At 29.2% G+C, this 14,607-nt stretch overlaps 1 protein-coding gene and 1 long non-coding RNA gene across 2 annotated transcripts; one reads left to right on the forward strand and one right to left on the reverse strand.

Annotated features, from left to right (window-relative positions):
* Window positions 1–3,299: 3,299 nt before the first annotated feature.
* LOC148309677 (uncharacterized) lies at window positions 3,300–4,866 on the forward strand. Its single transcript, XR_015837497.1, has 2 exons — window positions 3,300–3,328; window positions 4,342–4,866. It is a non-coding gene; the product is annotated as an uncharacterized LOC148309677 (long non-coding RNA).
* A 6,395-nt stretch (window positions 4,867–11,261) lies between these two features.
* Window positions 11,262–14,373, reverse strand: LOC148309678 (uncharacterized). The gene is made up of 2 exons (XM_088259676.1): window positions 14,051–14,373; window positions 11,262–11,657 (listed from the first exon to the last, which is right to left on the reverse strand). The coding sequence occupies exons 1-2, from the start codon at window positions 14,054–14,056 to the stop codon at window positions 11,334–11,336; spliced, it is 330 nt and encodes a 109-aa protein (XP_088115802.1). The 5' UTR covers window positions 14,057–14,373; the 3' UTR covers window positions 11,262–11,333.
* Between the last annotated feature and the right edge of the window lie 234 nt (window positions 14,374–14,607).

Raw genomic sequence — 14,607 nt, forward strand, 5'->3', positions numbered from 1 at the left:
AACCCTGTTTAAGGTAAATTCTTGTTACAGTTACCTTGGCGATTGCACTAATTTAGCGTGCAACAAGCTGAGTGGATTGACCGCTTGCACTTTTATGCAGTGGCGGTCAGTGGAAAAAAACATGTTTTTTTTATTTATAAAATACAATTTATTTATTTTTGTTTTACGCGTTCATGGTAATAACTCTAAATGATGGCTCTAGCCATCTGTAAAACAAAACTTATATTTGTTATGTAGAAAAGGCGGTTATAACCCATGTAAAACTCATGCGATTATGTGATGAAAAAATTCTTTTTGTCATTTTTATAAAATGTCAAGGGACACATCGTCTGTCTAAATTTAAAACACAGTAAGGGACATTTTTTTTGTAGTACGTTTTTTTGCATTTTTGGTCTAAGTAGAGTCTACTTAATCCATAAATGCAAAAAAAACGTACTACAAAAAATGTCCCTTACTGTGTTTTAAATTTGGACAGCCGACATGTTTCAATGTTAATATTTTCACTATTTAATGTCAACATTTTAACATTCAATAAATATTCATCAATGATGTTTTGGTAACTTTTAAAAAAAAAATCTTACTATACGGATTGATATCCTGTATTAAATTGACAAATTAATTTATAATAATGGTCCATAAGTAATGTTTGAGTTGCCTTTTCTTCTATTAGTGAGAAGGAGACAGAGTTTGTATTTCAACAGTTGATAAGGACATCTGTAGTTCTTGAAACTAGCCGTATAATATCCTTGTATGTGAGTTGTTATGTCATCAAAAAAATAATCGCGTTGGTAGGTCTTTTTAGGACATGTTTAGCGTTCATAGATTATTAAAATAAAAAAAAGGGAAATATCGATGGGTGAAAAATTTATCCAATTCAATATTTTTTACGTTTGAGGGAGCTATAATTTTCTTGCAAAATATAATTAATTCAATTATAAGCATTTTTAAGTGAAATATAAATTCCAGATTTTATAAAATTTTTATTGATATATTTTGAAATATGATATTTGTTCAGCACGAACCGTTTGGGCTTCTCTTAACAATTCATAATACGGAAACGGTCGAGTTACAAGTTGGCAATCCACTTTGGTATACAAACTGAAGACTTAATACTATTTACAATTACGATATTTTGTATTATAGATTAGATACACTGTACCACATAAGTCTAAATGTATCTAACCTGATATACTTAGAACATGTTGATTAAGTAGATTTAGTGGAACTGAATTATCCAATACTAGGTTTGTACTTTTAATTTAAGTTTTACTTAGTCATAATAGTAATACCACTATTTCTTGAAATCTGTTATGACACGTGTTTTATCTTTACTATGTAAAACTCAAAATGAAAATACATATATTTTACCATAAATTGATTGCCAAATATATTAATGAAAATATTTATATATTGTGTAACAGGTTTCATTCGATATATAATATATATATATATATATATATATATATATATATATATATATATATATATATATATATACATATATATATATATATATATATATAAATATATATATATATATATATATATATATTTATATATATATATATATATATATATATATATATATATATATATATATATATATATATATATAAATATATATATACATACGCATACACACATATCGCTCACTGCTTTCAAGAACGTCATATATAAAAAATCATCAATTTTCAGTTGTGCATGTTTTCAGAATGCCCAGAAAATGCACTATATCCCAACAAAAGCGGCATATTTTAAACTCAATATTTACTTACTATGGGCAGAAAGTATTGTTTTGCATTTTTAATAAAGGTATTGTTTAATTATTTTTTTAAATATACTTAATATTTTTCAAATGGAGAAAAAACATTCAGGTTTCACCTAAAAAGATCTGTTGCCCAGTAAATAGTTCAATAAGTGGGTTGATATTTATTTTTAATACATTGTATTATATTTTTAAACTTAAAAACGATCTCCTGAAAAATCAAGATTTTTTTATTTATGACGTTGTTGAAAGGAGTGAGCGATGTATATCTCTGTCTTTTTAATTATTTAAATAATTGACTATAAGATCACTTAGACCAACTAACTAACTAACCATCATGCCGCTTCCTCGCAGGGGTGGAAGAGAGAATAGAACGCCACATTGCTCTGTCTTTACAAACATTCTTCGCCTTGTCAACATTCATACATCTCCTCAAACATACTCGGCAATTATTTGGTCTCCTGACCTGACCGCTTTCAAGTATTTCACATACCTGATCATGACAAGTTTTTCTCGGTCTCCTCTGCTCCTTTTTCCAACTACATTCACCTCATATATCAATTGATTTAATGTCTTTCCTCACTCATTCATTCCTACGTTCATATTTTTGTAATTTTTTCCATTGTTTGATTTATAGATATAGGGGACGCAAACCATACGTTCTTTCAGTTTCCGCTGACAACAGAGAAGGAGAACCCCACTAACTAACGGGCGGGAATCCAACTCCCCACCCAAGTACCCACCCTTCTTTCTGAACCTAATTCTAGAATTGCGGGCATTATTTCTAAAATGATAAAGCTAATTGCATTTAAACTATGAAATTCTTTATTAATTATTATTTTTGTGTACCTCCGTAGTGTAATAGTCAGCACCGCTCGGCTGCCGTTCTGGAGGTCCCGGGTTCGATTCTCAAGGGGGGTAAAATGAATATAAGCGATTTTTTCACTGTAATATTTATTCAATGTTACCCTGGACTGGTACCAGAAGTGGAGGGCTGATCACCTTTCCTTCATGATAAACGATCAAGATAGCACTGCGTTTATATGACGCAGTGCCCTATGCACCATTAGGGTGCGGATAAGGGTTTTATTATTTTATTATTATTATATTTTTTTTGTTTATAAATAAAAATAATACTTGACACTGGCAGAAACATCCATTCACTGACTGACTGCCAAATAAATAATTAAAAAAATGTAAATAAACTATAAAGTACTTAATACTTTATCACAAGGTTTTAAATATAAATAAATACGAAAATGCATATTAATCAACATTTAATTGTTAGAAATATTTTCCAAATGACCAGTAACTACGTTTATCAGGAGGTACTGGTTTACAAATAAGAATTTAATCACCTTCGAATTTTCCTATGCGTTATTTGGAAATTCATATAATCTGGAAACTCGAATTAAAAACATATCACTTATCACATTCTCATTAATGATGCATGTAATATAACGATAAAATTGTCAATGTTTCACATATAAGCGAAAGATTTCCTCGTTTCTTTACAGTCTTCTCTTCAGTTCGAACAGCCAACCATCCAAGACAACAATGAAGGTAAAAATTATTTAATTTTTAATTGTGTTGAATTTTAATAAAAAAAATCATAATGCTTTTAGAATTTCCAAGTAATATTCGACTTGCTCTTTAATAGAATATACCATAAATTGAAATGTTGAATATAAAATGGATCGTTACTTAAAAACAACAATTAAAAATGGTATATAAAACGATATTATTTTTCAAAATAAATTGCATTGTTTCTTGAAATGTAGATGAAAATGGTGAAATTGAAATGAAATATGTTTAAAAACGCATTACTTTTTTTAAAAAATAAAAATGAATGGAGTTAATTATAATATTTTTTGGTAAACATAAATGAAATAAGAATTTATTTTTTTTAAAGAAAAAGAGAACTATTTGTGTATTTTATTATTTACAAAAATACTTCTATTTCATACTATTTATGTGAGCTTTAGCGACTCATTATTAGAAATAGGTATCAAACTGTGGTAGAATGGGTTCGAACCGAGAAACTCCAACTCAAGAGTCCGTGACACTAACCACGGGACTACAACCCGACTTATACATAACGATATTATTTATTATTAATAAATAATACTGTTTGTTTCAATAAAAATAAAAGTGGAGTTGACATTAATATATGTATATATATTTTTTTTAATTCAATGTATAATTAACAACGATATGTATCTTTTAAATACAATTGAAAATGATGTGATAACAATGATATTATTTCTTTTAAATATATTTGAAAGTATTTAGTTAATGATTTTGACACTGATAAAGTGTAATATGGCAAATGTTTCATATTATTTTCGTATAAAAATAGATGCTTTGTTCTTATTAAGACATCTATATATTTAGTAATAAATCATTCTTAGGGTTGAAATTCAATGCTTGATAGTAATAATAAATATATAAAAATTAGGCATATTTTTAAACATGTAATTTTATAAGTAATACTTTATCATGTGTACAAACATAACACGTTCAATAAGGTGCCTTAATTGTTTGGAAAAAATATGATATCATTGTTTCGTTTACAGTTCTTCGTACTTTTCTTCCTGGTGGGGTTGTCTTTGGCCTACGAAGACGTCTACGTCAAGCCCGTTCCAGTACCAGTCCCTGTTCCAGTTGTCCCCGTTCCAGTTTACGAACATAAATACCATGGAGTCGTGTACGACCATGGAGAAGATTACGGACACCATGACTACGACCACCATGGACATGAAGGCCACTACCATGAGCACCACCCTGATCATTACGATCATCATGGGCATCATTATTAGACTACCAGATCGGAAGGCATAAAATGAATAGTCTGGTATTTTTAATCTTCCACTTTTGAAACTGGACCAAATCATCAAGCAGTTTTGCAACAACAGCCGAAACTTATATCAAACATCTCGAATACTTTAAAATAATTACATCTACGTACACCGTGAATCCCTAAAGACACTAAAATCTCCATATCCTTTAAGAACTAACGATAGAATAAACAATTCAGATAACATGGATGATTGAACTCCAGCCTAGATGAAACTGCTTACGAAAAAATATACAAAAGCTGATTATCGCAAGAATTGCTGGGATAAGTCCAACTAAAAAATATAAGACCACTTGATAAACAGACCAAAGATAGCAGATAATGGATTCTGCTTTGGAAGCTGCCAAAAAAAACATACTCCATCATCAGATATAATCGAGAATAGTTGTGAATAAGGAAAATCCCAAATAAGAATGTGAAGAAACATAAAATTCAGTACTACACCTTCAATTTTACCGTAGGGTTTAATAGAAGATAGAATACCATTCTCATCTTTCTTGACAGACAGCTATTGATTACTCTATTTTTATGCTCTGTTTTGGTGTTCAGACTCTTAATATGACGAGATTTTAGGTTTTCCATTAAAATATCATCATATTAAAAGTCTACAAAGGTAATAATTGATTGATATTATAATATCTTCATATGATAATATCAATCAATTCTTCCTTGATCATCTTCGATTTTCCCTTCAATCTACCTTCACTTCAAGAGCGTTTGCTCTACATCGTCAACCATGCGAAACCTTTCCTACATACATATTTTCAATAAGATCGATAGTGAAGAAACTGTTATTACTTGTTGTAAAGCTAATTGATGATTATCATATTTAAATAAATTGATTTGAAGCAGTTATATTTGTTTTCAATATTTTACCTGTATATAACAACCAATGTTTTTCTTTTTGTATTGAATTGAATGGCATTATCTGCCATTTTAAAAAAAAGCTGTAAAATTTAAGAGATAAATGTAAATCTGGGTGTAAAATAGTGGTAAATGTGGATTTTTTTAATTCGTATGTAAAATTTGTTTCTTTATTGTTTCGGCATTAACTTTGTGGTAAGACATGTCACAATGATTAAAGAAAACACTTGTTTTATACCACTTGAGTTTTATTAAAGACTACATGTTTCAGAAGTTAAACTTCCATCATTCAGGTCTATATAATAACTAAATGTTATTATATAGACCTGAATGATGTAAGTTTAACTTCTGAAACATGTAGTCTTTAATAAAACTCAAGTGGTATAAAACAAGTGTTTTCTTTAATCATTGTAAGTTTGTTTTCTAAAGATGGTAAGATTGATAAAGATATGTATTGGAGACAAATAATAATAACTTATTTTAATATTATTAACATTTGTCTGAAGCTATAAAAACATTAATTGTCCCATAATGTCATGTCAATGGATTTATCCTTTCCCTGAAAATTAATATAAGTAGGTATACGTACCTACATGCCCCATTATCTATTGTTGTCTCCCGTAAATTATAACTGCACGTGTTTTAATTTTTTTTAAATAAAACACATATTTAAATAATACAAACATTTAAATAATAAGTTGGTAAATATACAAAACATTTCAAATATAACGTTTCTACCTCTCTAATAAAGTAGATACTTGTGTTAAGAGAGGGAGTTCGTTTTACAATTTTTTTTATAAACAAAGTAAATTTAAATAAAAAATCTAGGCTCTAGGTAGGGGTGAGTCTTATATGTTTTTTTAAATTTAGTTTTAAAGGTTTAATATTTTTTTATAGATTTTAAGTTACATATGTGTATGTATGTACCAGGAAAGGAACGTTAAAATTGTTTTTTTTTTGTTTGTTAAAACTGTTACTTAAGCACCTAGAATTGTATACCTAGTATATATGGATCATCAGTACATTTAATCTTCACAATTGTTTTAAAACAAGGCTAAACAATTGTCACAAAAATTATTTTTATGTGTTTTTTAACAATACCATAAAATTAAGACTAAAAAATCAGTGTTTGATTTCAACATTTAATACATCAATTAAAATGGAGTTCTACAAATTAAACGGCAAATCTATAAAAAAAATTATCGATAACATTAAGACAATTCTTGCCCCTATGGGTATTGAGATGGTTTGGGCAAGCGAATCAAATGAGTGAAAAAGAACTGTAAAACAATGTTATGAGGTAAATGTAGTTAAAAAATAGGAGTAGAGAAAGACCTAGTTTAACTTGGTATGATCAAGTATTTCAAATACTTCAATGTGGTCAAGTCAGGAGTCGGATGAGTGTATGTATATGTTTGTGTGGATGTATGATGTAAATTTCATAGTTACATTTGAGAAAACAATATTTTCAATATTTTTTCCATCCACATTTGATTATGATTAAATTAATGTAGATCGAATAATTTATTAAGTTTTTTCCTTAATTTTAGTCAATTATTTTTGTCGTTTTATTATTTCTCCTCTCTTTCATCACTTGCAAACGAGTGGAGGGGATATATATATATATATATATATATATATATATATATATATATATATATATATATATATATATATATATTATATATATATATATATATATATATATATATATATATCCCCTCCACTCGTTTGCAAGTGATGAAAGAGAGGAGAAATAATAAAACGACAAAAATAATTGACTAAAATTAAGGAAAAAACTTAATAAATTATTCGATCTACATTAATTTAATCATAATCAAATGTGGATGGAAAAAATATTGAAAATATTGTTTTCTCAAATGTAACTATGAAATTTACATCATACATCCACACAAACATATACATACACTCATCCGACTCCTGACTTGACCACATTGAAGTATTTGAAATACTTGATCATACCAAGTTAAACTAGGTCTTTCTCTACTCCTATTTTTTAACTACATTTACCTCATAACATTGTTTTACAGTTCTTTTTCACTCATTTGATTCGCTTGCCCAAACCATCTCAATACCCATAGGGGCAAGAATTGTCTTAATGTTATCGATAATTTTTTTTATAGATTTGCCGTTTAATTTGTAGAACTCCATTTTAATTGATGTATTAAATGTTGAAATCAAACACTGATTTTTTAGTCTTAATTTTATGGTATTGTTAAAAAACACATAAAAATAATTTTTGTGACAATTGTTTAGCCTTGTTTTAAAACAATTGTGAAGATTAAATGTACTGATGATCCATATATACTAGGTATACAATTCTAGGTGCTTAAGTAACAGTTTTAACAAACAAAAAAAAAACAATTTTAACGTTCCTTTCCTGGTACATACATACACATATGTAACTTAAAATCTATAAAAAAATATTAAACCTTTAAAACTAAATTTAAAAAAACATATAAGACTCACCCCTACCTAGAGCCTAGATTTTTTATTTAAATTTACTTTGTTTATAAAAAAAATTGTAAAACGAACTCCCTCTCTTAACACAAGTATCTACTTTATTAGAGAGGTAGAAACGTTATATTTGAAATGTTTTGTATATTTACCAACTTATTATTTAAATGTTTGTATTATTTAAATATGTGTTTTATTTAAAAAAAATTAAAACACGTGCAGTTATAATTTACGGGAGACAACAATAGATAATGGGGCATGTAGGTACGTATACCTACTTATATTAATTTTCAGGGAAAGGATAAATCCATTGACATGACATTATGGGACAATTAATGTTTTTATAGCTTCAGACAAATGTTAATAATATTAAAATAAGTTATTATTATTTGTCTCCAATACATATCTTTATCAATCTTACCATCTTTAGAAAACAAACTTACAATGATTAAAGAAAACACTTGTTTTATACCACTTGAGTTTTATTAAAGACTACATGTTTCAGAAGTTAAACTTACATCATTCAGGTCTATATAATAACATTTAGTTATTATATAGACCTGAATGATGGAAGTTTAACTTCTGAAACATGTAGTCTTTAATAAAACTCAAGTGGTATAAAACAAGTGTTTTCTTTAATCATTGTGACATGTCTTACCACAAAGTTAATGCCGAAACAATAAAGAAACAAATTTTACATACGAATTAAAAAAATCCACATTTACCACTATTTTACACCCAGATTTACATTTATCTCTTAAATTTTACAGCTTTTTTTTAAAATGGCAGATAATGCCATTCAATTCAATACAAAAAGAAAAACATTGGTTGTTATATACAGGTAAAATATTGAAAACAAATATAACTGCTTCAAATCAATTTATTTAAATATGATAATCATCAATTAGCTTTACAACAAGTATGTAATAACAGTTTCTTCACTATCGATCTTATTGAAAATATGTATGTAGGAAAGGTTTTGCATGGTTGACGATGTAGAGCAAACGCTCTTGAAAAAAAGTGATGGTAGATTGAAGGGAAAATCGAAGATGATCAAGGAAGAATTGATTGATATTATCATATGAAGATATTATAATATCAATCAATTATTACCTTTGTAGACTTTTAATATGGTGAGATTTAACGCAAAACCTTAAATCTCGTCATATTAAGAGTCTGAACACTAAAACAGAGCATAAAAATAAAGGAATCAATGGCTGTCTGTCAAGATAGATGAGTATGGTATTCTATCCTCTATTAAACCCTACGGAAAAATTGAAGGTGTAGTGCTGAATTTTATGTTTCTTCACATTCCTATTTGGGATTTTCCTTATTCACAACTATTCTCGATTATATCTGATGATGGAGTATGTTTTTTTTGGCAGCTTCCAAAGCAGAATCCATTATCTGCTATCTTTGGTCTATTCATCAAGTGGTCTTATATTTTTTAGTTGGACTTATCCCAGCAATTCTTGCGATAATCAGCTTTTGGATATTTTTTCGTAAGCTGTTTCATCTAGGCTAGAGTTCGATCTTCCATGTTATCTGAATTGTTTCTTCTATCACTGGTTCTTAAAGGATGTGGAGATTTAAGTGTCTTTGGGGATTCACGGTGTTCGTAGATGTACTCATTTTAAAGTTTCCAAGACGTTTGAGATATGTTTCGGCTCTTGTTGCAAAACTGCTTGATGATTTGGTCCAGTTTCAAAAGTGGAAGATCAAAAATACCAAACTTTTCATTTTATGCCTTCCGCATCTGGTAGTCTAGTAATGATGTCCATGATGATCGTAATGATCAGGGTGGTGCTCATGGTAGTGGCCTTCATGTCCATGGTGGTCGTAGTCATGATGTCCGTAATCTTCTCCATGGTCGTACACGACTCCATGGTATTTATGTTCGTAAACTGGAACGGGGACAACTGGAACAGGGACTGGTACTGGAACCGGCTTGACGTAGACGTCTTCGTAGGCCAAAGACAACCCCACCAGGAAGAAAAGTACGAAGAACTGTAAACGAAACAATGATATCTTTTTTTTTTCAAACAGTCAAGGCACATAATTGAACACGTTATGTTTGTACACATGGTAAAGTATTACTTATAAAATAACATGTCTAAAAATATGCTTAATTATTATATATTTATTATTACTATCAAGCATTGGATTTCAACCCTAAGAATGATGTATTACTAAATATATAGATGTCTTAATAAGAACAAAGCATATATTTTCGTACGAAGATAATATGAAGCATTTGCTTTATTACAATATATCCGTATCAAAATCATTATCTAAATCATTAACTAAATACATTTAATAACTACTTTCAAATATATTTTAAAGAAATAATATAATTGTTAACATATCATTTTCAAGTGTATTTAAAGGATACATATCGTTGTTAATTATAAATTTCTTTTTTTTTATTTAAATAAATACACATATATTAATTTCAACTTCACTTTTTATTTTTATCTAAGCAAACAGTATTATTTATTAATAATAAATAATATCGTTATGTATATGTCGGGTTGTAGTCCCGTGGTAAGTGTCACGGACTCTTGAGTTGGAGTTTCTCGGTTCGAACCCATTCTACCACAATTTGATACCTATTTCTAATCATGAGTCGCTAAGGCTCACATAAATAGTATGTAATGGAAGTATTTTTGTAAATATGTTTGTGTGGATGTATGATGTAAATTTCATAGTTACATTTGAGAAAACAATATTTTCAATATTTTTTCCATCCACATTTGATTATGATTAAATTAATGTAGATCGAATAATTTATTAAGTTTTTTCCTTAATTTTAGTCAATTATTTTTGTCGTTTTATTATTTCTCCTCTCTTTCATCACTTGCAAACGAGTGGAGGGGATATATATATATATATATATATATATATATATATATATATATATATATATATATATATATATATATATATATATATATATATATATATATATATATATATATATATATATATATATATATATATATATATATATATATATATATATATATATATATATATATATATATATATATATATATATATATATATATATATATATATATATATATATATATATATATATATATATATATATATATATATATATATATATATATATATATATATATATATATATATATGTCTGTGTGTGTATCTCAATAAATAATTATAATGGAAATAAAATGACTGGATTACTGTTTCAATACAAATTTATTATATTTTTCACTGTTTAATATTGATGTACATAGAAGTCTAAGCATTTACGGGGCTGACGGTAAAAGCTGAATCAATAAACAAAGTAACTTTTTCAAAGATGATTTGTGCTTTCATTTCTAAGCTCGAATCAAATGTTTAAAAATGGTGTCCATGTTGATCGAAGTGATCAGGGTGGTGTTCATGGTGTATGTAGTAGCCATCATGCCCTCCATAGTGATCAACAACGTGGCGAATTGGCTGTCCGTAGTCGTGGACTTCCGACTGTCTGATGTCTTGGTACTTCGGGTCGTGCTGTTGTTGGTTCGCCTGGTCCAAGGCCTGGAAGTGCTGCTTCTTGGCCAACTGGACTTCGTAAGTGTCGACCACTTGGCCGTCTGGGCCAAGAGGAGCTCCCTGCGGCTTGATGTAGAAGTCTTCGTAGGCCAATGCCGCCCCCACGACGAAAATGAGAAGGATGAACTGCAAAAGAAGTTGAAAAATAAATCATTATTAATAGATGCAACATTTTGAGTGTCCAAATACTTGTTATTTTATTCAAATTAAACACTTGAATATACCACTTTATCGAGTTTTATTTTTATTTATGTCTAGTTTCGAAAACGACAGTTGTTTTCATCTTCTGGTACAAATTAAAATAATAAATCTTGTTAATAATTCTGGATTATCTCCGCTTAGGAGATATTTTATACATTGTTAACATCTTAACTCTTATAGTGCTGAGCTTATTTTCACATATTTTGCATAAATTGCTAAAAGATTTTTGAAAAAAAGTACCGTATTAATTAAGTGTGCACAGAATCTTAATTATTTTCCTCAAATGTAGATGAATTTTCGTAATTATTTCTGTTATGTGTAAATAACATATCAAACTAGTCAAATAAAACATATTTTCTACTATAACTGTATGTATTTAATTAATAAAAAAAGAAACAAAACAAACAAATTATTTTAAAAATCATTGACAAGAATGTTTCCCCACACAAACCCCATGACTCCCTTTTTACAGCGCAGATAGACATAGATGTTTTTATCCGCCTCCGTGGTGTTAGTCAGCGTGTTTAGCTACCGTGCTGGAGGTTCTGGGTTCGATTCCCAGGGGGGGGTGAAAATACATATTAGTGATTTCACACTGTAATATTTATTTAATATTACCCTAGACTGGTTCCTGAAGTACAAGAGTGATCACCTTGCCTTCATGTAAGTAATGATCAAGATAACACTGCGTCAATTCGATGCAGTGCCCTATGTACCATTGGGTGCAGATAAGGGTTATAAATATAAAATATTTGTTCATAAATCTGGATTATCTCCGCCTAGGAGTTATTTTATACATTGTTGATATCTCAACATAGATGAAGAAGAATATGGAAGTTTGGGTATCAAAGTATTTGGACACACTCAAAATATTGTAAATAAAATAAATGGTTAAATTAAAAGCTATATAAACAATTGAAAATCATGTTTTCAGGCGGGGCTCAAATATGTGAATTACATACATACAAATAAAAACGGTCTTTGCTTAAGCTTTTGTTAACAAAAGCTTTCCCTGTGCCAACATAGATGGTGGTAGTGAATTCACATGAACTGTGTCACGAGTTTGATCAATATATCTAGGGGTTCCGAAAATTTAGTATTGTGGTTGTGGGTAGAATTGGTAATAATGGGTAGAATTGGTAAATGTTACGTGTGTGTAAAGTGATCACTTAATCAAACCTATGACTGTCGTAAGCCCTGTAAATGTCCAGACTTCTATATTCTACCATATTTCTGTTGTGATACCAAAACCTATAATATATCGCTGACTCCTTTTGAGAACGTCATAAATCAAAAATCGTCAATTTTCAGTTGTGCATGTTTTCGGAATGCCCAGAAAATGTACTTTATCCCTGCAAAAGAGGCATATTTTTAACTTAATATTTACCCGCTACAGGGCAGAAAGTGTTGTTTTTGCATTTTGAAGAAAATGTATTGTTTAATTAGTTTTTGAAATATGCTAAATATTTTTCATACAAAAAAAAAACCTTCAGGTTTTTCCTAAAAAGATCTGTTGCACAGTAAAAAGTTCAATAAGTGGCTTGATATTATATTTTAATGCTTCGTATTATATTTTTAAACATTAAGAATGTTCTCCTAAAAAATCAAGTTAATATCTATTTATGACGTTATTGAAAGGAGTGAGCGATATGTCGAGATGATCTGGACATGTAGGAAGAATTAGTGAGCAAAGAATGTTAAAACAATTAATGTGGCGAATGTAGTTGGAAATAGAGGCGGATGAAGACCGAGGTAAGTTGAGATATCAAGTTTTTCAAATATTTGGACGCAGACAGGTCAAAAGTTAGAAAAATCAACGGGTATGCATGAATGTGGAATAGGCAGTAAATGGTTGGAAAGACAGGGTGGTGTGGCGTTCTATTCTCTCTACAAACGATGTTTAGCAAGTTATATAATTTGTTACATTTTGACATAATTGTATGAGTATTAAGAGCATGTTTAACATCGGCTCGTAACGCATGGTTGTGCCGAAATCTTTAGTGCAAGTTGGTATTCGGGTCGACCAAAAATCGCATGTGTTAAACATTTTTTGTAGTTTTAAGTGTGTAAATGGTGCCATGGTGGTGAAGGGTGGTATTGTTTGCATGCTGTGGTAGTGATTGTCCTGACGAACAGACGGGTACGTCTCGAAACTGATAGACATCAAAATGTCGGTGAGTGGTTATATACTAATATTATTAACATTTTTGTAAAAAAATGAAAAAGTAAAAATGACTAACCACAAAGTAAATGCTTTAAATATTAATAATATTGAGAATTAGAGTATTGATTATAAAAAAAAAGAGAAAAAAAAATACCTTCATTTTAGGCGCAGTTATTTTCGTCTTATCAGGGTGGATTCAAAAACAGATCTGTGTAGAGGACTCGCAATATCTCCCTTATATACGTTTTCAAAAGCTAGATAGAAATTGTATCATTATTGGGAATATAATTAGTGGTGTGTTTATCTACACATTCCCAGACCACATGGTTATATTTTAAGAAACGCATCTTGGCAGCTGTAGGAACAGCCGATTAACATCTTGTCTTATTACTATGTATGAAACCTGCTATAGCTAGTTCACACGAGGACATCTCGTTGCGCAAACATTAGAAGCAAGAGCATGGTGTAAACCGATCCTGCGCGCAAAGACCTGTTCATTTAAAAAAATCACAATTCAATTCTTCCAAAAACAAATTTCGATAACCTGGGAGAGTGACGACAAAGTAGTATAATAATTGTTTCGTTATTCATTTTATCAAACACATCGTAGTCATACAGGAGAAAGTGACCAAGTGCATTTTTTACAAAAACGTGATCATTGACTATTTGATATCTTACTAGCTGAATATTGCCCTGAAAAAAATCCCAAAG

Source organism: Brachycentrus maculatus, unplaced genomic scaffold, assembly GCF_059751285.1.
Source record: "Brachycentrus maculatus isolate JH-2025_06_01 unplaced genomic scaffold, ASM5975128v1 h1tg000119l, whole genome shotgun sequence".
Classification (NCBI taxonomy): domain Eukaryota; kingdom Metazoa; phylum Arthropoda; class Insecta; order Trichoptera; family Brachycentridae; genus Brachycentrus; species Brachycentrus maculatus.